General features: G+C 39.2%; 1 protein-coding gene across 2 annotated transcripts in view; it reads right to left on the minus strand.

Annotated features, from left to right (window-relative positions):
• ATP8A1 (ATPase phospholipid transporting 8A1) overlaps positions 1-26,743 on the minus strand; it is a 235,267-nt gene that overhangs the window by 107,770 nt on the left and 100,754 nt on the right. For both annotated transcript variants that reach the window (XM_082838545.1, XM_082838546.1), the window contains 6 exons: positions 25,694-25,799; positions 24,014-24,096; positions 19,670-19,719; positions 15,690-15,759; positions 10,059-10,143; positions 4,698-4,837 (listed from right to left, as the gene is read on the minus strand). In XM_082838545.1, coding sequence (XP_082694671.1) covers positions 4,698-4,837; positions 10,059-10,143; positions 15,690-15,759; positions 19,670-19,719; positions 24,014-24,096; positions 25,694-25,799 — 534 coding nt within the window. The remainder of the gene's footprint in view (positions 1-4,697; positions 4,838-10,058; positions 10,144-15,689; positions 15,760-19,669; positions 19,720-24,013; positions 24,097-25,693; positions 25,800-26,743) is intronic.

Genomic DNA, 26,743 nt, shown 5'->3' on the forward strand with positions numbered 1-26,743 from the left:
CGCTGAGCCTGTGCGTCCGGAGCCTGTGCTCCGCAGCGGGAGAGGCCACAACAGTGAGAGGCCCGCGTACTGCAAAAAAAAAAAAAAATTCTAATATTTAAAAACATAGACCAACACTATAAGTGGTTTCATAATCTAAATTACAAGTCCAAATACATTGTCTTTCAAAAGAAATAGGCTAAAGAAGGTAAAACAGGTCAAGTGTGCTGTCTGAAAGAATGAGACAACTGTAAATTCTTTCAAGTGGTGATGACAGAGACGAAAAGGTGTTTTCTGTCCACAAAACCCAAGTGATGCTACAATTCTCCTCAAACTGGGTAAAGACACCTCAATATCTGATGTGATTCTCATAATCTCTTTGGCATTTTAACTATGTGAGCCTTCTTGCTCCTGAATGTCTTGGGTTTCCTAGGAATAAATGTCACCTTCCTGACCTTTATTTAGTAAAAGAAAAAAGATGTTTCAGGAACATCCTGAAACAACTCATAGCATCAGAGAAATGATTTCTTTTTAATCCTGAAAAGTCTACCATCTGAATGCAAGGTTTGGAGACCAAACTGTACAACTGTGTAGCAGAGATGTTGATGATATTTTATAGATGGATGTAAAAGTCCTAAATCCTCTAAAAATGACTGTTACTAGGGAAACCCTATCCAGAGAACTTTTTCAAACCTTTCACATCCTCTCTCCCTTACTGTGCCCTGGAGGTGAAGGGGGGCATTCTAGTGCTCAGATGAGCTGGGTAGAAAAGTAACAAAGCATTGCACCAGGGGACACATGGCATTATCTTCTTGGATGTTCTTGGCTTATTTTGATACATGTTTTTGGAATTATGCTAGGAGTTATAGCCCCCAAGGGAATAAGGCTTTTAACTAAATTTTGAAAACTGAATTACTTGTTTGAACAAACACTGGAGGGATAAGACAGACAGCAGAGTTTAAAAGTACAACCTTAACCATATTATAACATTTCCACTTACTTTGTAACTTATTAAAAATACATTCTTGATTTCAGGAAAAGCTCTACAAATCTTCCACATTTTAAATGCCTTTAATGTAATGCTACCATTAATGTGTCAATGGCATTTTGCATCATTAATTCAAATATGGCCAGAAACGTCTTGTGTATGACCACAAGGATGTTCTGATCTTTTGTTGAAAAGCGAGGGAAAATATCTATAGAAATTTTGAGAAGCACATTTCCTAAAAATTTCACACACGTACGGAATATTATCTGGTTTCCAAACTGTGCTCCGTGGAGCCCCAGAGTCCTGAAAAGCCACTCGTGGACCATGATGAGGGCAAGGGTCTGAAGGGAGAGACAGGGGCTTCTCCCCACCTCTCCACTTGTTAACCAGAGAAGCTCTGCTTCTGTATATTACATATACACTGAAAATATATAAATATATTCAGGCAATATTTAGTTTGGAAAATGGGTTCTGCTCTTAGAAAAAAAGAGAGATTTGAAAACCACTCTCACAGTTTAAAAGTCATTATCTTACAAGTCCAATATTATGGTCTATATAAAAAACAGATCCCAACCATATGAAAAATAGATTACAATAAATGAGTCTCATTTAAAGTAGCCAAGGAAGAAGCCAAAATGGATGAGCCTAGGACTATGACAGCTAAATTTTAAGTTAGAGTGACACACCAGCAGAACCTGCGCTGACACACTGAAACCTGCCTCACTACGATGTGTGGTAACAGTCCCCCACAACTCCTCCTGAATACCAATCCCAGTTGATTTTAACAAAGAATGGAAGCTCAGACCAAGGGAGACCTGCTCTCACCCCACAGTCCCCAAACGATCAGGGGGGAGAATCATTTTTCAGAAAAGCAGCTTTTAGTTGCAGGGACCCCTCTGTGTCATTGTGCCTATTCTTTTTCTTTTAAGAAGACCTCTGCTCTCCTTTAACTGGTAAAATAATCTTTTGAGGCTCATTTCAAAAGTTACCACCTCTTTGAAAGCTTGCTATGGCCCAAGTTTGTGGGTCACTCCTCTGGCTTTCCTGGAGGAACTGGTTCAGACCATGACACTCAGAGGGCCACACTGAGTGTTCCTTAATTGGTTGTGCATCCCTGATACCTAGCAACTATTAACCGCTTAATGAAAGTTACTTAAGTTAATTACTGAAAGAAACGATGGTTTCAGGGGATATAGAAAATCAGTCCGTATATGGAACAAGCTGGCTGACCATGGGAACCCATCTCTTCACCTTTCTGATTTTTCAATAAAAGAGAGCATGGCTTATCATGAAGTAAAGAGGAATTAGCTATAAATTCCCTTTTTCATTTATTTTAGGTAAGAGACATTCATAAGGGAGGCTTCTGTATCTGTAAACTAAAAATATATAAATACATGTAATGGAGTTCCCCAGGCAACTTAAATTTCAATGTGACTCGCGATCGCCATCTGCTGGAAGAAAGGTTGAACATCTGTTTTAGTTAAAAGAGCGAAGTCAAAATTTAATGACATATTAAACACACACACACACACACACACAACTGTTAAACCTATAAAATCGAATCTATAAACTCTAGGACATTCACAGTAAAAATGTTAGGCACATTAAACATTGAACTCCAGAATCTGCTACAGTGCACTTCAAGTAGAAACAAAATTTAATGGTTAGAATCCACTTAAAATATTTTTATTCAGTTATTATATATTAATTCTACCATTGCCACAGGGGAAAAGGCTACATTATATTCAGGCTGTGTAGGAAAGGAGACAGGAGAAAAAGAATCATTTCCAAACAGTTTTTTTTTTTTTTAACTTCTCAAAAGAGTAAGAAAAGCCAAAGATTAAGAATCAATACCATTAGTACTTTAAGACAATATGGGACTTTGGTTGGAGATATTGAAAGAGATTATAGTCATGGTCTCATAAATAAAAAGTTACTTTATTTCACTAATATTCCAAAGACATAACCATATATAAGGATATTAGAAAAAGAAGGGAGAGAGAAATTCAATAAATTAATAACAAGTCTCCTGCTGTGTGTGCACATCTAAAATTGGTGGCGGTGGTGGGATTTATCGAGTTGGAGGGTTCCATACATGCTATCACAAGTCTTCTGAGAAATAAGGAGGATACAAAATAGGTTCAAATATAAGGGAGAGATGAGACACAAACTAGCTTCTAAAGTGATCCCAATCCACCGAGAAGACAGGGGAACAGTATCTAGAGTCACAAGTGGCAACTGCATACCAGAGAAAACCACCTCCAGCTGTACCATGCCACTGCCGGTATTACACAGAGTGGGCGGCATGCGGGGAGAGGAAGGAGGGAAGGGTCCAGGGAGACATGCATGGTGCTGGCTACCATCCAAGACAGGAAGTACATTGAGAGAGACGAAGAAAAAACATGTCAGTCGTCACTCATCTGAAGGCAAGATCAACTTGAAGCAAGCTTGAGTCTATGCCTTATAAACATGAGTATAGTTGAAGGAATTATGTAATGAGGAAGTCAGAATGAAGATACTCGAGTGGCTAAGAGTATGAACTCTGGAGCCAGAGTGAGAATTCTGGTTCACCCTCTATGAGCCGAGTAATCTGTAAAATTACTTAACCTCTCTGGTACCCTGATTTCTTCATCTGCACAGTTGGGATAATTAACACTACCTACCTCAAAGGGATGCTATGAAGATTAAATAATTTAATACAGGGGTCCCCAACCCCCGGGCCATGGACCACTATAGGTCCGTGGCCTGTTAGGAACCTGGCCCACAGCAGGAGGTGAGCAGCGGGAGAGCGAGCGAAGCTTCATCTGTATTTACAGCCGCTCCCCATCAATCGCGTTACTGCCTGAGCTCCGCCTCCTGTCAGCATTATGGTGAGTCGTATAATTATTTCATTATATATCACAATGAAATAATAATACAAATGAAGTGTACAATAAATGTAATGTGCTTGAATCATCCCGCAACCATCCTCCCTCCCTGGTCTGTGGAAAAATTGTCTTCCATGAAACTGGTCCCCGGTGCCAAAAAGGTTGGGGACCGCTGGGTTAATAGATTCAAGGGCTACAAACAGCGCGTGGCAGACGGTAAGTACAATATAAAAATGTCTGCTAGTTTTAATTTAGGAAGCAAGATTTCTTGCTATTTATGCAGCATCAATCATAGCGTATCCATCACTTTTTTGGCTGAAGAGCCTTGGTTTCTTTGTCGGTAAAATGAGGATATTTATAGTTGTGGCAGAAATGATGGATGTATCTAAGTGAACAATGACAGGCCAGGTATAAGCACTGGGTTGTTCACTTATACATTCTATATGATTGGATATGGAGTCACACAAGCTGTATATTTATTATATTACTTTGTATTACACATTATATGCCTTCATTAACTATATACACACATGCGTGTGTGTGCAGTTTGTGTGCATGTCTGTGTGTGAGCAGGAGGCATGCACACCTTCAGCAATGCTGATGCAATGGAAGATTTTGGCAAAGGTATTGCTAGATGAGACTAAATTTGATCCAAAATTGTGACAAGAGCCCAGATCTATATAAAGCAATTCCAGAGACTTTTCAGCAAAAACTTTAAGAGCTGTCAGTGCTTAGACCGGAGCAGATTCAACAGTTTAATGGTGTGTCAAGATATTTTGATTTTAATTTTATTGGCCCCTTGAATTAAGACAAGTTTTCTGGAAACCAAACTTTCCTTACGGGCAAAACAGTCTTCCACGTACCTTTTCAATTAACTCGTAGCTCTCTTCCAGTTTGAGTAGCCTGTTCTGCACGGACGTGGACGCCCGGTGATAGACCGTTCGCCACTCCTGAAAGTCGCTCTCTGAAATCTCAGCCACGGCAAAACACAAAGTTCTTAACCCTGAAAAAAGGGAGCATACGCCCCCAACCACAACATCAAATAAGATTTTGTTCAGAAGTCTGACACTTCCTTATTTTTTTTTCCCCATAGCACAGTGATATTTATCTGGTGCTCAGGAAATTTATAGTTAGGTAGAATGATGCTGCAGCCACTCTGCAAAGCAGTTTGGTACTTTCTAGAAATGTTAAACATAAATATATGACCCAGCAATTTCACTCCCAGCTATCTACCTAAGAGAAATGAAATCATACATCCACACAAGGACTTGCAGGTAAATGTTCATTAGCAGCACCATTCACACCAGCCCCCAAAAGGAAACAGTCCAAATGTCCATCAACTGGTGAACAGATAAACAAAAACTGGTGTATCCATACAACAGAATACTCTTGAACAATGAAAAGGAATGGAGTAGTGATGCACACTGCAGCATAGATGACCTCCAAAACCATTATGTTAAGTGGAAGAAGCCAGACACAGAAGATCACATGCTGTAGAATTTCATTAAAAGTCCAGAAAAGGTAAATTTATAGTGACAAATAGTAGGTTAATTTTCCTGGGGGGTTGGAGTGTGGGTAAGGGGTGTCTGCAAACAGCATGAAGTTTCATTTTGGGGTGAAAGAAGTGGTTTAAATTTGGATTGACACTTCCATTTTTATTTAACGAAGTCTCATTTCGAAAACACTGACTCAGTTCAAACAATATGTTGAAATCTGATTCAAGTTCAGTGGAACCTTAGTGTCCAATTCCCCAGCTCTTTCAATCCACCCTCCATGCCTCGAGTAACTTTTCTAAAATCTGAATGAATCTCATCAGGTTATTCCTTTGCTTGAAGTCTTTTAATCGTTCCCCAGGATGAAGTCCAAACCTCAGAGTCTGGCTCAGTCACCACATATCAATTGCCTTCCACCTCATTCTCTGCCATTCACTTCCCATGGTAGGGTCTTTGCACAAACTGGTCATTTTTTTCTCCATTCCCCCCTCTCTCAATCCCCCTCTGCTGCCTGCCTTGCATCTACTTTAAGACTCAGTTCTTAAAACCATCTCTTTGAAGCATCCTCCTCTCACCCAGACCCCAAAGGCAGAAATCCCCAACACTCCTGTGGTATGAATGACAATGTTTCATATTGTTTTTCTTGTGATCTCCTACATTAGCTTGAAGCTCCTGAAGGGCAGGGTCCCGGAGTTCTTCATACCTGTAACTCCAGTGCTGAACACAGTGGCTTCACAGACGCTTATGAAGTAAGGAAGAGAGGGACCCCAATGGGGTCTACTGGGAGAGCCACCTTCCTCTAACTGGGATATATGGTTGTATTTACTACTGCTCTTTTACCACTGTGAATCTGTAGTATAAAGAGTCTAAAAAACTGAGGGACAGTGACTCTCTCCCATTGCGGAGCACAGGCTCCGGACGCGCAGGCTCAGCGGCCATGGCTCACGGGCCCAGCCACTCCGCGGCATGTGGGATCTTCCCGGACCGGGGCACGAACCCGTGTCCCCTGCATCGGCAGGCAGACTCTCAACCACTGCGCCACCAGGGAAGCCACACAGCTGATGTTTGAAGTGACCTACTTCTAGTGCTCAATGCCTGTCAATTTTATAATTCACTTGGAGGCTACCCTCAGCCAGAAAAGAGTTGATTAACTGCAACAAGGAAGAGGCAGAAGCATTTACCAGCCATGATAAATGCAGTTAACTAGGTTCCCAAGAAGACAATGTCCTCGCTCAAGGTCATTTAGCTCTCAGACAATTAGGTGCTAGTGATCTCAAGTCAAATAAAATATGGCTGGGACCATGTCAGAAAAAGAAGCAAAGAAGAGGGGCTTCCCTGGTGGCACAGTGGTTAAGAATCTGCCTGCCATCAAAAAGAGTCATGTACCACAATGTTCACTGCAGCTGCAGCTCTATTTACAATAGACAGGACACGGAAGCAACCTAAGTGTCCATCGACAGATGAATGGATAAAGAAGATGGGGCATATATATACAATGGAATATTACTCAGCCGTAAAAAGAAATGAAATTGAGTTATTTGTAGTGAGGTGGATGGACCTAGAGTCTGTCATACAGAGTGAAGTAAGTCAGAAAGAGAAAAACAAATACCATATGCTAGCACATATATATGGAATCTAAAAAAAAAAAAATGGTTCTGAAGAACCTAGGGGCAGGACAGGAATAAAGACGCAGACAAAGAAAATGGACTTGAGGACATGGGGAGGGGGAAGGGTAAGCTTGGACGAAGTGAGAGAGTGGCATGGACATATATACACTACCAAACGTAAAATAGATAGCTAGTGGGAAGCAGCTGCATAGCACAGGGAGATCAGCTCGGTGCTTTGTGACCACCTAGAGGGGTGGGATAGGGAGGATGGGAGGGAGATGCAAGAGGGAGGAGATATGGGGATGTATGTATATGTATAGCTGGTTCACTTTGTTATAAAGCAGAAACTAACACACCATTGTAAAGCAGTTATACTCCAATAAAAGATGTTAAAAAAAAATCCACCTGCCAATGCAGGGGACACAGGTTCGAGCCCTGGTCTGGGAGGATCCTACATGCCGTGGAGCAGCTGGGCCCATGTGCCACAACTACTGAGCTTGTGCTCTAGAGCCCGTGTGCCACAACTACTGAAGCCCGCATGCCTAGAGCCCGTGCTTGGCAACAAGAGAACCCACCACAATGAGAAGCCTGCTCACCGCAGTGAAGGGTGGCCCCCGCTCACCACAACTAGAGAGGGCCGCGCATAGCAGTGAAGACCCAACACAGCCAAAAAAAAAAAAAAGAAGCAAAGAAGACAGGACATAAAGTGGCCAGAGGACACCATCTTCCAAGAAAGGAGTAGGGTTGTCCAATGCCAGATCATTTCGAGTAGAACTTAAATCTTTGGGCCATATTAGGACATGTTTTTCTCTTCCGGAAGCCCGGCTGGAAACTTACTCTGGGGTAGCCATGGTGCACAAGTGCTGCTCACCTAGGACCAGAGACAAAGGGGTGGAGGTGGAGGCCAAGCCAACTGGAACGTGTCTAGGAGCTGGACTATCTTTAACATCACAACCAGAGAGGAGAAAGATGCTCCCCTAACCCTCCTCAAAAAAGGACCCTGTGCTGTGTGCTGGGTAGGTTGTACCCGCCAAGCCCCTCTGAAGTTGCGCCTCATGGAATCTGAACTCTACAGACGTGTGGGTCTTCATGCTCTTCCATCTTTTTTTTTTTATTTATTTTTTTTATTTTTTTTTAACATCTTTATTGGAGTATAATTGCTTTACAATGGTATGTTAGTTTCAGCTTCACAACAAAATGAATCAGTTATATATATACATATATTCCCATATCTCTTCCCGCTTGCGTCTCCCTCCCTCCCACCCTCCCTATCCCACCCCTCCATGCGGTCACAAAGCACCGAGCTGATCTCCCTGTGCTATGCGGCTGCTTCCCACTAGCTATCTACCTTACGTTTGGTAGTGTATATATGTCCATGCCTCCATCTTTGGAGGAGAAATGGGAGAAGGTTCTTCATGTTCCTGCTTTTCAAAGCTTAGTGCTTTTAAAAACATTCCTATCTTTCTGTAGCTTGGATTAAGAGGAAAAGGATTGGATCAGAGGTCAGGCTCAGTGCCACTGGCAACAGTTCCAGCAGATGCAGACAAAAGTGAAAACTTGGATGGGAGATTCAGATACGGCGCTGGCCACTTTTGTTAAGTTTAGAGATAAGATTCTATAAATTCCTGTAGGAACTGACCCTAATGTGTAACAACTCTCACTTCCTTTCATCTCATCTAGATCATCTCCCTAGACTACATTTCAGTAGAACAGAGACAGAACTAAGCATGTTTGCCACGGATTCTCAGGTCTCACACAGAGCCTGGCAGGTGGTAGGGGCTTAATAAAAAGTTCTGAGTTGACACTAAGTTGAATAACTATTTTAAGAGTTACAGAGATTTATTTATTTCTTCTCTTTCTTAGATTAGAATACCCAGTTCTTCGACTCGTTTCTTTTCCTTCTGCATTGCTTGAGCTATAAAGCATTTAAACTGTAAACAGAGAGAGGTCTGGTCATTGGCTTTGGGGTATCACATGACCAGTGACCCACACTCTCTAGCTGCCCAGGGCTGCCATGTTGGGAGTGTCTCCTTGCTTCCTTCTCTGCCCAGGTCCAAGGCTGTGGGTGACGCAGGCCAGACCAGGGAGCAGCCTGGCATCTCCTGAGTGGTGACCCAGAAGCCCGCTTCCATCTTTTCCTCAGAACCTGCTCCTCTTTCTTGCCAGCGAGGCAGGGCCCAACTTCCTCTACAGTAACTTAGTTTCTGTGCACATTTTTTTTTTTTTTGCGGTACGCGGGCCTCTCACTGTTGTGGCCTCTCTCGTTGTGGAGCACAGGGTCCGGACACGCAGGCTCAGCGGCCATGGCTCACGGGCCCAGCCGCTCCGCGGCATGTGGGATCTTCCCAAACCGGGGCACGAACCCGTGTCCCCGCATCGGCAGGCAGACTCTCAAGCACTGTGCCACCAGGGAAGCCCTCTGCGCACTTTTAACTGATCTCAGAGGTGCCTGTGAGGTGTAGAGTAGGAAGGGACAGAGCTGCTGAGGGAGTAGGGCTGAGAAGTCCCTCACACCCTCCAGCATGGCCTTTGAGCCAGGCCTTAGGGACCATGCCTGTCACTTGTGGGTGCCCTTTGTTACCATTTGTGTGTTTGAAGAAAGTCTGAAATGCTGGAAAAAAAAAACCTGTAAACAGTATTTATTCTAAAAAGCAAACAGATTTATAGGCCCTACATCCCCTAAAATGTGGGGGCAAAGTCTCTCAAAATTTTAATAAATACAGGAGAGCAAAATAAAAATAATGGGTGGGAACAGCATAGAGTATAATCTAAATTATCAACATTTATTTTCATCTTACTTTAGGAATCTCTAAGTAAAATAATAAGAATGATACTGTAATATATTGGTAGTATATGATTTCATTTTATTTTATTATTATTATTTTTTTTTGCGGTACGCGGGCCTCTCACTGTTGTGGCCTCTCCCGTTGCGGAGCACAGGCTCCGGACGCGCAGGCTCAGCGGCCACGGCTCACGGGCCCAGCCGCTCCGCGGCATGTGGGATCCTCCCGGACCGGGGCACGATCCCGTGTCCCCTGCATTGGCAGGCGGACTCTCAACCACTGCGCCACCAGGGAAGCCCTCATTTTATTTTAATCATGCTTTATTGCCATATTACACTCACCTTCTGTAGCAAACTGCTCTAAATGTTTTAGGGTAATTTCTTTGTATTTTGAAGTCTCTGCTAGTCGGTCATAAATTACAGTGTCCTGGAAAACGAACAGAAGGTATACACACTTAAACTAAGAATTGAGTTTAATAAAGTTGATGTTGGCAACATTATTAGCAGCAAATGAGTATTAAAAAAATCACTTTTAGCATTAGTGTTGAAGTACAAAATATTTTTTCCTAATAACACTGTTTCCCTTATGACACTAAGAAATAAGGTCTGGTCCTATATTTTCATCTTTCTCCTTTCTGAATAAATCCATAATTACTGCAATGTTCAAAACCTCATATTCTATCAATACTTCGCCTACCTGTGATGTGCAGCAATATCTCCCCCAACTCCTGAAGATTTTGCAGAACAATGCAGTGTTCATAGGTGCTATAAGGAAGAATGGTCCAGGACTCAAAGAGTTTGGGAAATGCTGGACTAAACAAAGCGAAAGAGCTTGCCCTGCTGCAATACTTCTTAGAGCCTTTAAAACGCTAATGCGCATGGTGGTTCCAAGGGGGCGGTATGGTATATGCCCCAAAATTACTACTGAACCTCTTAGAGGTTAGGGCATCTTCATGGGATTGGTGCTCACAAAAGAACAAACCCTGAGAAACACAGGTCTAAATTCATGGAGTGGGCTGGTGGGTAGAGCAGGGAGGATCTTGGACAAGCCTAGCATTACCTTACAGATGAATATTTCTCATTGTGTTACTTTAGCTTTAAGGCTCAATTTATTTAGTCTGTAAAATTAAATTACCGGATTATCTTTAAAGTCCCTTTCAGCTTTAACTTTAAGCATCAGTACGCTTCTCTAATTCTTGTCCCTTTATAAATTGCCTATTGTTCCTTTAGTTGTTCTTCAGCTTGGGTTTAATGTTTTAGGAATTTTAGTATTTGGCCTTCATGGCTTTATTAGACCAGGAAAAAATAAATCATTTACCTGCAATTACTTTCTCAGTGGCATTACTCATTTTGGGGTCTCCAGTCTCAGGGCTGAGATTTGGAAGCAGACTAATGGAGTATGATTTAGAACCCTTGAGAGAAACAGAACTTAGTGACCTCAGAACAGATGGAATATTCCAGGCTCCGATTATGAATTTCTCTTCATTTTTCAGTGGTGGAATGGGAAGAGGGGCAAAGCAAAAGGAAATGATAATTTCCCCTCATGGCTCCTTTCTGGGAACGAAAGGTATAACTTACAAACTATTTTTTTGAAAGGCTAATGAAATTTTCCATGAAATTAAAATAGGCCATTTTAAAATTAAGAAAATCTTAAAAAAAATTAAAGTCATGAAAACAAAAGCGATACGTAATAAAGCTAGGGAGATTAAATTTTGCAATGTAGTTAAGCATTCTAGTGGAAGAAACTGATGATCACCCTAAATGGATTTACGTATCTGGTGTCTTAGCCCTTGGCAAGGTAAAAGTGGAAAATCATGGTGGGTGATGCTGCTGGAGTGGCATGCACTGTCAGATTACAGTCACTTATGTGAAGAGCCTAGGCTTCATGGCTAAGAATTTGTCTTCGGTAAATTTTCATACAAAGCACTGTTTTCCTGTTCATCTTTTAGTCTGAAGTTCCAGTGCTGCTCTGTCCCTCACCTACAGTGCCTTGCACATGGCAAGTATTCAAAAAATATGTGTGAAATGAATAAAGCACTGATGTAATTCTCAGTTATCCCCAAATTTCACTTACATGGAATACCACATTATACAGTAAAGCCAAATAAAGAAGAGCTACACAATGAAATTTAAGAATCAATAATAATAAAGTATCAAGTAGGAAAAAAAAAAGGTCTTATATAATTACTTAGCTAAGCACTGTAATTTATACTGATGTCATGCAGATAATCTTGCTATAAATTAGCCAGTTACTAATCATCAAGGAATCTGCCCTTGTTGTCCAGCTAAACACCAAGTTGAGATTGATCTGCTGCATGAAGCTGGGGCTGGAATATTTGCTAAAGACATTATACACATCTATATGTAAATACAGACAAACATTTACTGTGTTTATGTGTGCCATTCAGAATTATCTGCACTTTGCCTCTGCCGTGGTGGTGAATGGCTAGAAATAACTAACTTCAGATGTGGTCTTTTTTGCATATGGCACGGAATTTTATTTAGGGGCACACTTAATTTGCACTCACTTTAAGGTCCCTAAAGCATTAAGTGTCTTACTCAAGTTTCTAATTTCTCTCTTGAATATAAATATTAGAGTAGGATTATTTTCTTGAATAAATTAAATTTTTATTATTTGTGTAAATGTAACTTTCCCTAAATTGGCTACTACTGCAGACACAACTTGTGTATTGTGTACTTTTCCTTCTTTTTCACTTAAAAATTAACAAAGCAAGACAACCCAATTACTGAAAATCTGGAAAAAAGCAAGAAAAATAAGTCATCCACACACACACACACACCCCATTTCTTTGTGTGATATTTTAAATGAACTCTTCAAATACTATCTTCCAATTCACTAACTCCATCCTCACCCCTCCAACTCTATCTAGAGCTTATTTCATTTGTTGATGTTTTTTTCTTAAATTTATTTATGATTTCTAATTTATCTTACATGTAACCTATTCTCCCCTCTCTCCCAAATTTCTTTTTGATTAAAAATAACTGTAATTTCTTTATCATGTTGAGTTCTAAACATCCTCTGTCAGAACAGTTTACACAAATGATTTCATCTGGGGTGAGTTTATGCTCCAGTTGTTTACATGTTTGTTCTCTCTTCGACATGAGATTTCCTCATGTGTCTCCAAGCTTTGCTCTTGCTCTTTCCTTCTTCACATGCATTTCAATCTAGTGGTTTTCTGTACTCTCCAGTAGGGGCTTGAATGAGCTTTCCTCAGCTCTTCTCCTGCTTAGGAAGTTTACCACTATCTTAGGTTTTAAAGAGGGGAGGCTGGCTCCTATCTGCATTTTACAGAAAGTACTATTTGTGCCCATTGTCCCACAGAAACCAAACTCTAGACTTTGCTCCCTGATTCCCAACCCAGGGCCTGGGACTCCTACCCATCTCAGCTCAAGACTTCAGTTCAGTGTACCACCTTGATTTTCTATACCTATTTTGGTCTACCTCTGTTTTCTCTTTATACTATATCCATCACTGCTATGATTTTGGAATAAAGGAGGTACATCAAACTATGAACAGATAATACCATGTTGACTGCAAAATATTCTTGAAGACTTCTTTTTTTAAATTTTTATTTATTTATATTTATTTTTGGCTGTGTTGGGTCTTCATTTCTGTGCAAGGGCTTTCTCTAGTTGCGGCGAGCGGGGGCCACTCTTCATCGTGGTGCGCGGGCCTCTCACTGTCGCGGCCTCTCTTATTGTGGAGCACAAGCTCCAGACGCGCAGGCTCAGTGGTTGTGGCGCACGGGCCTAGTTGCTCTGCGGCATGTGGGATCTTCCCAGACCAGGGCTCGAACCCGTGTCCCCTGCATTGGCAGGCAGATTCTCAACCACTGCGCCACCAGGGAAGCCCTTGAAGACTTCTTAATTGCCTTTCATTACTAAGGTATTCTGTTGCACTTGTCACTGTTGATTATTCACTCTGCCAAGGAATCAATGGACTCCTCAGGCTTTCCTCCAAATTTCAATGTCCTTCCTGAATCCTCTACTTTTCACATTTAGCCCTCCTCTCTTCACATGCATTATTTTCTCCATATGAGATCTCATCAATCCCCTGCTTTTAGTTTCCAGCTACACTTTTAACTCCTATATCAGCACCCCATATATCTTCCCCTGTGAAATGCAGGTATCTTTGCTCTTATGGCCCAGATGTAGCTCCCAACTCTTTATCTTAGTAAGTGGTATCATTTAGTCTATTTAGTTAGCTGAACAGAAATCTGATAATCCTAGATCATCTTTTCCCTCATCACCCACATGTAATCAATTACTAAGTCCTAAATCTCTGTCCTCTTAATCCTCTCTGCAATTGTCTGTTATAAGGTTTTGATCCTTAACAACTTTTTCTTGGACTGTAGTCAACAGCTTCAACTGCTAACTCTCTATACATCTCTTTTCTGCTTTAAATCACTTTCTAAATGGCATCAGAATGAGCCAGAAAGAAAGAACAAGTTCTCGAGCATGAAAAACCCATGACTTAACCCATGCTCACCTTTCTAACCTCACATTCTGCTATTCCCTGCCAAACTGCACATAGTTCTCAAATGCACCTTGCTGTTTTACATGTTTATGCTTTTTTAGTATTCAACCACATATCATAGCTAATTTGGGAGTGGCAATAAGCAAAGTAATGTATGCAAACTATCTTCATGATTATTCAAAAAAGAAGTCCAATGTTTTTATTTTTTATTCAGTGCTTTAATGCCCCAAACAAAGTTTCTAGCTGGATTACTCAAAACTAAGAAAAGAGGATGTGGACTGGGTGTAGTTAAACTGGACACATACAAACCGTTTAAAGTGGGAGATCTTAAGGGCTCTCTTTATTACTTTATCACTTAATGTATTACCACTGGGAGGTGGAAGATCTTTACAATATATTTTAATATTGTATCCTAATCTTCTCTTTATATATATTTCCCTGAGTAGTCTTAAGCTCCTGACAAGTTTTGAGTCTTATCTTCCTAACCCCCAAATCCAGCTGAAAGTCTAGTAGATAAAATGCATGCAGCAAACAAATGTTAGATGTTTGAATCAACAACCAAAGGAATTCTAAAACTACATTCACGAGACACCATGAAATAATTCTACCAAAATTCTTTAAAACCAAGGCATTCAAAAATTACATTTCAATGCTTTAAAACCAAGGCACTGAAAAACATTCTCAACAGGAATTCAAATAATAAGCTTGGGTTTCTTGGTAAGTTCAGTTTCCAAGTTTTATGTAATAAGGCAAGATTGGTGATTATAGTTGAAATTGGAAAGTTCCAAGTTGGTAAGTTACCTGATTACTCCAACTATACTAGGTACCTGGAAAGGATAATTCAAAAGGGAAATATTAACTAATATTAAGAATTAGAAAGAAAAGGCCCTGGGCAGTAGATTTCTTATATTTCCATGAGTGTAGACATATTTCAACTAGAAAAATTCAGTTAGAATGACTATTTTGTCAATATAACCTACCAATATGCCATAGCCAACCAACAGTTAGAAATTCTGTTATAATTAAACCAATGCAAATACAATACAAATAGTAATCTCCACATGAAGAAATTATAGCAGTAATTGTGATCCATTTTTCCCCCCATTTCTACGGCCTTTAAAAAATTAAATTCAAACTGGTATAGGTCACTACATCTCTAATTCAATTTTAAAATATTTTCCGTATTTAACTGGCTTCTAACATATTTCTAAACAACAAACCTCAAATATTATGTACCAAACATTGAATGATATAAATAACCCAGGCCAAACTTTTTCAAAGCACCAAATTTACCCAGAAGGAATTCCATATTTCACCAGAAGAGGCTGAACACTATTACTATAAAACACTACCCAAAGTGGACGTCAGCAGCTTCAGGCTAAACATCTGTGTTACATTTCCGTAGCAGAATGCTTAATGTATCCATTATAAACCATCGTAAATCAAAACTGTAAAAGACAAAAATAAAAACTTACGGCTCCTTTGCAGTAAAGTCGTAACTTCCCGGATGGAGTGCGAACAATCACTGACATTCTTTTTCTAGCACTGAAAGAAAGAGGTTTTCCACAATGTGTCAGCGTAGTGAGAAGATACACTTATTTGTTTGTCACGTCTCACATATTTTAATACTCCCAGTGAAAAAATAAATTTGACCAAATTATGAGGCCGATCCTTCCACATACACAAACCATCCCCTGGGTGTATAGCTGAGTCCTTTGAAAGTTACATTATGTTTTTTAAGGCACCAGGGTACCATCTGCTTCCCTAGAGGAATAATTTACAAAATAGCTCCCTAGAAACCTGCAAGAGTTAGTATCCACCAGGATAAAGGAGAGTTCTAGTTCAATGTTTTCAGATTTAAAAAATATTTAAGCCAGTATCTTTTTCGATGAATTATTAAAAAGAGAAATGATAATCAATTTTTTTGATATTCAAACATGACTGATTTACCGTACTTCAAAGAAATTATCTTTTTTTGTCTATATGAACTTTTATAACTTTTTTTTCCACACACACACTGTATTTTACTTTTACAAGAGATAAATAAACTGACACCAAGCATTATAAGTGGATGACCACAACAAAAGCAACAATGATTGCAATTACCAAACACGAAACACTCTCATACTATGTCATAATATTGACATTCAGTCCAGGAATCCTCCACTGTAACAGCTCCTTTACTTTGCAATGAAAATTGATTTGTGTATTTTTTGCCTCTGAGTCCTTGTGGGATTTTTTTTTTTTATTCAAACAGAAAGTCAATTTTAAGTACACATCCAATCACACATAAAGGCAAACACTAGAACTTTAAAAACCCACTTAAGCCTTCATGACTATCATTTTTCAATGATTACTAGCAAACCACTGGCATCATGTAAAAAACCTAATTTATCTTGCAAATTCTAGTTAATGAGCACAAACAATTTAACATTATGTTGGCAGTACAGACAGATAAAAATTGTTAGTCAAACATACAACATCTTTTAATGCATTAGCAAAGAGATTGCAAGTAACAGTGAACAGAGTAAACAGGTGTGGCATTGCACAGGATAAGCCTCACTTGGAACTAATTGTGTATAAGCATATTCTCTCCAGAAACCAGGGGTAAAAAAGACTTCTCAAGTGTCTGCGTCTATTTGTGTTACCTTATAACGTTCTGTGGCTAAAAATCTGAGATGAGTGCAATATAGCAGTTAGATTTGGTGTCAGCATACAGCTGGAGTTTCCTTCAGAAATGTCTAGGAGAATTTAGTTCTCTCTTTCTCCATCTCTAATCCCCACTGTATTAATATCTCTGATCTTCATTCCTGTGCTTTAGGACTACATTTAATTGGGCCCCTTTTTGTAATCACATCCAGGTATTCTATCTCAGCCCTTCATGATTCATGTCTCTCTTAATGCAGCTTTGATGGCATGGTCCCAAACTCATCAACTTTCTTGCTCTTTTCTTCTCCTGGCAAAACTCCCCAATCTTGGGTGAATAGGAACCCTTTCTGTGGTCCATCAGGGTAAGTGGACATTGCTGGAGAAAAGTCACCCAGCCAGAGATTAGTAAACACGTGGTCCCAACGTCACTGGGTGCTCCATGCTGCCTCGTCATCTACATTTCTCTAATAAGCTTGCTTGCTCTCTGTCTCCCCACAGGACTATAAGCACCTCTCCATTCCTCAAGTCTCCAATGTGCCCTTGTCATTCCTGACCCTCAGAATTTTTGCAGTCACCTTGACGGAAGCCTCCAACAAGAAATCCCTATTCTTTCTGCCATTAAAACCTGCACATTTATCCACTGTGGACCATCCTCTGTCTTGTTTCTTGTTACCATGGAAGGAACGCTTCCTTTCGTATCAGAGACCTTCCTTTCACATGCGCTGTGAATCTTCTCTCACCCTGCGTTCCTGGTCATCTCACTCCTAAGGCTGTGCTGCTCTCCCCTGAACTTGCATCTTCTCCTCCTGGAATGGATCCTTCTCATCAGTACTGAAACAGTTCTAGTCTCTCTCCTGAGAAATTCATCCCAAACAACCCTCCCCGCTGAGCCACACGCATCCCTTTTCAACGCTCTACTCCCCTTCACAGCTCAACTTCTCAAAACAGTTGCCATCCACAGTTCCCACTCATTCCCCAGTCACTCCCATCTTGTTTCTCTTTCCACCAGCTGTTGAATCTCTAAGTCCAACAACTACTTTCAGCTTTGTCTTACCTAACCTTGCAGCAGTCTCTGACACAGATGACCACTCCCTCCTGGAAATTATCCTCTTCCCTTGGCTTTATGCTCTTACACTCTCTTTCTCTAATCACAGAGCAGTCTCTTTTGCTAATTCCTCTTTGCTAATCAACCCTTAGAGTTACTCGTAGTTCAATCTTCAGCCTTTTTTGTTTCCCTTACTCTATTATTATTTTATATCCAGGAGATCCAACTCATGTTCATGGCTTTTAAATACCATTTACAGGCCAATGACTACCAAATTTATATTTCAGCCATAGGCTTCTATGTGTCAGGCCTCTATAACCAGTTGCCTACCTGACATCTCTATGTATATATATCTCACTGGCATCTAAAACTTAACGATTCAAACATCTCAGCCTCAGCATCTATCCTGTATCCACCATTTGTGTAAACAGTACCTCCATCTACCCAGTCACTCATGCCAGGAACCCTAGCCCCTCCCCCTCTTTTCTCCTGCCGCATCCAATTCATACCAATGGCCCCCTGACATCCCTGCAAAGGGTATCTGCATTCTATCAACTTCACTTTATTTTCTCTACCATCATCCTAGTGTAAACCACTCATGTCTTTCAGAGATTATTTTAATACCCTTAAGCCTCCCCCATCACAGCATCCTGAAAGAGCTGCTAACTTTGCTTTATTTTTCTTCACACACTTACCACTTACATAGTGTTTCTAAGTGTGTGTTCGTAAACAAACATATCCAAATGCTAATTGATACACTATTTATAATATATTACAGACATAACACAAGTAGGCTTAGGAAAAACAGTCACTTTGATGTGGAAAGAAAAAGATGGGGGATACACTTTGAGAATATTCTATGACAGTTAATCATCCAACTTCTTCTTATGCATTTTTCTTTGAGCCTTTCAGTGCATACAAGTGAAAAAACCCACGTTTAAATAATAAATTAGATCCCGTTACTTTTGATATTAACCGCTGGCATGTGGTCACTCCTAACCAAGACAGCAACAAATGTTGGCACAGAAAAGAAAATGCCTCTTAGTGTACAGACTTGCCTTATGTAGGAAAAAGTTCAAGAAAAAAAGTGGACACTTATTTCCTTGAACAGCAGCGTTACGTCCTGAAGATATTTTTAAGTGTCCCCTGAATGATGACACAATCTTTATAAAGACCCTCTTGTCTGTAGCTGAGGTCATTTTGCCCCAAGAATGTAGGTTAGTTGGGAAACTACATAGTCATGTGGGAATAAAGAGCCCAAAACTCATAGAAATATCACTGACCATCATGGAAGGCCTCTCTTATTTGACCTTAGGAAATAAAGTAAGTAAAATAATCCTTTTGCTTTCTGCCCTTGCCTACTACATGGGAACTGGTTTTATACCTAACAGAGAGATGGGTATCCAATTAGATGTTATAATGAACACTTAATTAGAATGGTGGGTTCCTGACTCTGATTCATTTTCATGCTAAATAAATCTTGGCACCTCTAAGTATAACGATATTTCCAGATCACTGTCTTGGTCCTATACCCCCTACAGTTGTAATGCAGACAGTTATGTTCAAAAATATTTTTATATTGCCTCTAGGAGTAATGCCTTACAAGACTCTGAAGAGTGCTGTTTATGATTTACTTACAGATATGACAATTAAAAATTGCATTGAAGATTTTAATTTAATATTTGGTATAAATAAATTTAGTTAAATAAAAATGGAAGGAAATTTATGTCATACATACAAACCACAGAGCAGATGTTTTACCTGGTGAACTCCAAGACATTGAGCAATTCGTATCTTTCTTCCTGCCCCAGCTATGAAGAAAAGAAAACTTGATTACATACAGTTGGCATCTTTGGCTTCTTGGAAATAAACCCGAGTCATGAAATTTTAATGTAAAAAATGTTAACACAAACAAATTGTCCCTTCTGAAATACATCATCTTTAATTGAACTTACTAACTTTTCAAGTTAAGATGGAAGATTGAACATACACATTTAATTTTCATCCTTCCCAAAGCCCCATCAAAACTACAGAAAAAAAAAAAAAAAACACTTCAGAAAGAAACTTGCAATGGCAGGAAAATAAGAGAAGAGAAAATTGCATGAAAAATGTGGAAACCAGAAAAGAGATCAGTGAGAAACGCATCCTTAGCAGATACAAGAAGTTTCAAAGCCTGCAGTAGCCATGGGAAAAGCTGAGAACCAACCCGATTTGTACCACATAATCCCTAAGAGGCTGAAGGAAGTGGAATAGCAGGTAGCTCTAGAACTGGGAGGAAAGAGAGGGGCCTAAAATGGGAGGACTGGGAAAGAGCTACTAGAAAAGCAGCTCTGGGCACTGGCTCTTCCCGCATACTGGCAGAAGACCGAGGCTTTGTCTATAGAGGGTAAAACAGAGGCTCTTTCATCTAGAAGTCGACTGGCACACTTGAAGATACAGCACTGTTATCACATTTGTACTAGAGGCTAGGTCCCAATGACCCCAACCCACTTGGCCCCCTACCTTCTGGCAGTCAGACCTTTCCAGGTGGAAATCAGAAAATGAATCTCTGGGGAATTCACAAGACCAAGAGAAGCCCTAAAGGTACAGACAACCACGACTTCCCAGAGGAATCCCAGCAGACCACCCACAGTGAAGTCCAATGTTGACAAACACCCTCATGCTCAGAACTGCCACACCAGCTTTCAAGGTCTTCACTCTTAACCATGAGAAAACCAAAGATTAATAGATATTCAAGGACAGCTATTAACATGGATCATGGATACCCAAAACAAACAGATAAGAGCAATTTGGAGGAAAGAGAATTCAAAAAGAAAACATCCATGTCGGCCTGTGGAGTGTCAGGCTCTGGGTTTCTTGATGGACATGAGGGGCTGGTGGACAGGTCCTGGATGCTTCTTCCCTCCATTTCAACACCAGAATGAAGTGGTGTGTCATATGCTTTCTATGGGCATTTTCTGTTGTCTCATTGGAACTGGATTACTGTGGCTTCCTGGTGGCATAAAACTTTTTGCAGTGTTTTATACCTTTGGAAATATTGCTGTACTCTCCAGTATATGCTTTTTAATGGCATTCATGAAGCGAATGAAGAAAATGTTTGAAACAAAAAGATGGCTTGTACAATTGTTATGTGTTTGTGATTATTATTTAGGTCCTGTATACTGCTCTTTGGTGGCATAGGAGGAGACTGGCCTTATGATTCTGCATTTTGAAGCTCTTGTCAAAGATCTGGCATAGTCTATTATACATCCCATATGCAAGTGTTGCAGTAATTAAATGCTGTTCTTTTCTCCTTAGTGGAGAATGGGAAACTCTGGAAAAGAACATTGAAAGTTGATATTTAATTTTTGGTGAAGTATCATTTTCCCATTGCAATAATCAAAACAACTATAATGACAGCTTAAGACCACTTTATATTCCAGTAAAAACCATATGCTTATTTAAACTGTTAAATGCTTGTAATTGTTTAAAAAAGAAAACGTCAAAAAACTATCATTATTCCTCCCAGAGAAGAAACATAAGTACAACACCTGTGAAACAAGAACAGGGTACTATTAAAAAAAAGAAATATTGAAAAAACAATAAAAGCTTCTAGAAACTAAAAACATGATAGCAGAAATGAAAAGAAAATCAACAGAAGTCTGAGAAGATAACACGGAGGAAAACTTCCAAAAAGTAGAACAAAAAGGCAAAGACATGAAGAGCAGGACAGAAAAGTTAAAAGATGCGTTCAAGAATTCTAAAAAGAGAGAGCAGAGGAAAAAGAGGGAAGGAAAATGAATAGACTCATTCAAGAAAATTTTCCATAATGGAAGGATATTGATTTCCAAATGGAAAAGTGTCCACTCAGTGCCCAGTACAATGGGTTAAAATATTCTCACTAAGGACACTGTCATGAAATTTCAGAACTTTTGGGACAAGGAACATCCCACAACCTTCCAGAGAGAGAGGGGTGGGCAAGTCACAAAGACTGGAGTCACAGTGGCTTCTGACTTCTCAATTAGGTGTACTGGAAGCCAGGAGACAGAGGAACAGTCAAAATTCTTCAGGAAACTGATTTCCACCCTGGAGTTCTACATTCAGCCAGACTACCAATTAAGTAGAAAGATAGGATAAAAAATGTTTAGACTTGAAAGGACTAAACAAAACAAAAAACCAAATAACTTTCCATGCACCTTTTCTCAAGAAGCCAATAAAGAATGTGTTCCACGATAACAAGAGTAAGCCAAGAACAAAGAAAATATGGGATCCAGGAAACAGAAAATCTAACACAGAAGAGAGGTGAAGAAAGTCCCCAGGGAGACAGGAAAGCGACTCCTCCTGACAACCACGAGTAAGACTGAACTGTCCCCCAGGGCAGCTTGGAGCCCTGAGTCAGGAGCTAAGTTTACTGAAGGCTGTTACTACTGTGACTTCCGATTCTCTAATAACACCTTTTCAATAGGATGAAATTGACAGAAAATGTGTTCTATCAACACCAGCGAGTTTACTAAGAAAGAAGTTTTGACTTACAGGAAATAGAAAGTCCAAAACAGGAGACAATCAAAAGGAATTCCAAGTGCCAGAGAAGCAGGCAAAACTGGCCCAGACCAAGGAGAATGGAGGACTTCTGGAGGGATGTCTCAGGGAAACAACTACCCACTGGCAGATTATCTGGTGTAATTGTACCAATAAAAGTGCACTAAGAAGGTATGGAACAATTAGTAGTAGGTAGAAAGTCAAGCAATTGGAAAAAAGACAAGAGATTCATGTTTAGAAAATAAAGAAAAAATATTTATTTTCAGGAGATAATTTTGTATCTGGACAGACAATATTAAAGAAAAGAAAATAGGGACTTCCCTGGTGGTGCAGTGGTTAAGAATCCGCCTGCCAACACAGGGGACACGGGTTTGAGCCCTGGTTCAGGAAGATCCCACATGCCACGGAGCAACTAAGTCCGTGCACCACAACTACTGAGCCTGCGCTCTAGAGCCCACGAGCCACAACTACTGAAGCCCACCGGCCACAACTACTGAAGCCCAGGCGCCTAGAGCCCGTGCTCCACAAGAGAAGTCACCGCAATGGGAAGCCTGTGCACCACAACGAAGAGTAGCCCCTGCTCACCACAACTAGAGAAAGCCTGCACGCAGCAACGAAGACCCAACGCAGCCAAAAATTTAAAAAAAAAAAAAAAAAAAAAAAAAGAGTATGCATTCCTCTGTGTCTGATTTTTTTTTTCCCAGTATGATGTTTCTGCGACTTATTAAGGCTCTTGATGAATTGATATTTTACTCTTTTCTGTCGTTTAGCTATTCCATTGTATATTACAATTTTGTTCATCCATTCGCCTAGTAATGGATATTTGATTTGTTTCTAGTTTTTGGCTACTCTGAATACAGCTGCTATGAACATTCCATGACACATCTCTCTGTGGACATATGCTTTCACTTCTCCTGGTTAAGTATGAGTAAAACTGCTGGGCTGGGTACATGTTTACCTGTGTTGGAAAACTCTAAAAGGATTTCCAAAGGGATTGTACCATCTTACATGTCTACTAGCAAAAACAGGTGATCTACTTGCTCTGCGTTTTCGTTCACATTCGGTGCTGCCAATGTTTTTAATTTTACCTTTTGTGTGGGTATGCAGTAGTATCTCACTGAGACTTTAATTTGCATTTCCCTGATGACTGATGATATGTTCTCACGTGCTTGGCCATCTGTATATCTTCTTTCGTGAAATGTTTGTTCAAGTCTTTTGCCCATTTAAAAATCTGGGTCCAAATACTTGTTTAACCAAATACTGTAATATAATTATAATACTATTGGGAAGGGATGGTGAGTCAAGAGAAATAACTCCTCATTTAATATAACTGAATAGAAAGTCAGTAGATATGTCTAAAATTGAAGAATCAACACATATATCATTAATCAAACATTAAAAAATATATATAAGATGTGTAAATGTCCGAAGAAATAGCTAAAAGAATAGAAAGTTTTTGCTTCTGGGGAGGAGAACTAGAGTTGGGAACCTCTATTCTATTTTGAGCTTCTTTGGTATTATTTTATCTTTGAAGCTAAGCATATGTATTACTTTGATAAAAAACAGACTTAAAAATAAATAACTTACTGAATCTATAATCACTGAGTCAGGTGTTCTTCCAGTGAAAACAAAATTCAGTTGCTTGGCTGCCCTGACCAAGGCTCCTTCATCTGTTTTAGGAAAACAGGACAAAGCAAATATACAGTGAAAAAAAAATTACCCCCAATACGAGAGAAAGACACTATTGCAATCCAATTTTCTGCTTAATTTTAAAAAGAATTAAAATTCTTTTTATTCTGGCTCCTTTTACTGAAATCCACTTCTTTTAAAATTATACGACAATGCCAAAGGAATGAGTAGAATGATCTTAAAAATCTGAGACACATATAGACCCCAGAGTCATATTTCTGAAGATTAAGTTTCACTGTTAGCCAAACACACCTAAGAAGGATAATTAAATATACCCCTTGGTCCAGCATATTCTCTGGAAAACTTTTCTCAAAATGAATGATGCATAAAAAAATGAGGAAATCCTACATTTGCCAACAACATGGATAGACATGAAGGCATCATGCTAAGTGAAGCAAGCCAGACAGAGAGAGAAAAATACTGTATGATCTCACTTATATGTAAGATCTAAAGGGAAAAAAAAGAAAACAAACCCCAAACTCATAGAAAAAGAGATCAGATGTGGTTAGCAGAGGTGGAGGGTGGGAGAAGGGGCAACTGGAGAAAGCTGATCGAAATGTACAAATTTCCAGTTTTAAGATAAATAAGTACTAGAGATACAGTGATATATGTAAATTATTTCTTAATAAAACTGGAAAAAATGAATGGCATGAAATTGCCTTAAGTTTTATCCTTTTCTTCCTAAAATGTTTAATGTAGAAAAACTAATACGATTAATGTTGAGGGGTCAACTTAAATGGATATAAATGGACTGATGCTTTGTTGTATTATATATTATTTACTTACATCACCCTGTTACATCAGACCTTCTTGTTTCTTAGGGAAGGGTGTGGGATAAAACATTCACATAGTTTCTATCTTAATGATATGAGATGTATCTTTTGGTTTTTAGGAATTTGGTACATTCTACAAGGGAGCAGGTGCTGGTTGATAATACAGTTTAAAACACTTATTAAAAAAGTTCCCCAAAGTGTCTTCATTCTTTCCTGAAATCTTACAATCATCAAATTGACTATTTACCCAATTTTTCATTGAAAATAAGCCTAAGTATTAAATAATGATAACTGTGCTAATACATATTTTATGGAATCCCTTCAAATGTGTAAAACTTTTCTCATCCAAATAAATACACAACGAACTCCCTGATTATCATTTCCAAGAGAAGACAGCAAAATTGGTATTCTAAAATGCGCTCTATTTAAGCAAACAGATCTTCCTTTTCCTGTCTGCTTATGTGCAAAAACAGTTTATGACTAACAGTTTATTCTTAGTTATTTATAAAGAAGGGAGAATTTACTATGTGTATATATAAAGTACCATTTTTTTTACTTGTATGAATTTTGTTATTCAAATTTACATGTAATTTATGCCATATAACAAATGTTACACAAAGTTATATATTTTAAAATATATATATTTAATTTTGAAAGCCAAGGTTTATCTAATTAGTAAATAAAATTTGTAATCTGAAAAACATAACTTGTTTATTTTACTTCCTCAAATTAAATTTTTCTGAACAATCTCAAATTTCAGAACAATTTTCCAGCAAGAAATACCTCACAATTGCTTCATTTGTACCTGGAGATGCTGCCTGGTAAATAATCTTATCACCTTCCCGCTCTGGTACTGCTGTGTGACAAACTGCCATCATTGTAAGAAATTCACATATTATAGGTGCAGTTGGCTGTAAGAAATAAACACATAATTTAGCCACTTTCGTTTAAACATTTGACACTAATGATAGTAATACTACTTCATGCATATTTACTAAGAGTGCAGCTGTTAAATATTGAAGGTGTGGAAGTCAAGAAGCCAACAACTATTATGAAGAAAAAATATTTTTAACTAAAATCATTCATTCGTGTACCCTCTCATTCCTTTTCTAAACATTTATATAAGACCACTTTGTCTTGTTAAATAGAAACCGTACAGCGAAAAAGGCAGATATGGTTGAATCTTGTTATTAAGGACGGGAGAGAAATTCTAAAATGTTCATTTACCCGGTTCTAATTCCTGATCAGATCTAAATTTTAGGCATCTACTCTTACTGTGGTTCCACTACTTTGGGTTGAGGTGACGATGGCAGGGGATTCCTCTGTAAGGTTTGTCCTCTCTTTTTGCAAAAATGGCAACCTTAACCTGATACACGTTTTACTAAATAAAAAAGGATTGATTGAGAAGTCCTTTATACAGTGGACTCTCATGGCCTGAGGAAGACAAGATCCTTTCTGCAAGAAAGCAGTCAGATTTTTAAAATTAAACATCTTCTTGTCTGGTACCTGATGAAGAAAAATGTCATTCGAATTAATAAAGGAAATATTCCTCTATGCTCTTGGACCAAAAAAGTGAAATGACTGGAAAGGTAAATCAGAACATTATTTGAAAAAAAACTGTGTTAAGCCTCGAAGAGCAGACAAAACAGACAAGGTCCCTGATATGTGAAGCTTTGACTAGTGGGGAAAACAGAACATAAACAGTATGCAAGCATTATTTATTTATAGTGTGAAAAGAGCTTCAAAGGATAAATGTGCAAATATCATATAATATGATATAGGCCAGTCTGTGGTTGTTCTCATGACAACGTGATTTTTAAGCTGCTGAAGTTTTAGCCTCATGAAGAACTAAGCA

Source organism: Leucopleurus acutus, assembly GCF_964270905.1.
Source record: "Leucopleurus acutus genome assembly, chromosome: 4".
Lineage (NCBI taxonomy): Eukaryota > Metazoa > Chordata > Mammalia > Artiodactyla > Delphinidae > Leucopleurus > Leucopleurus acutus.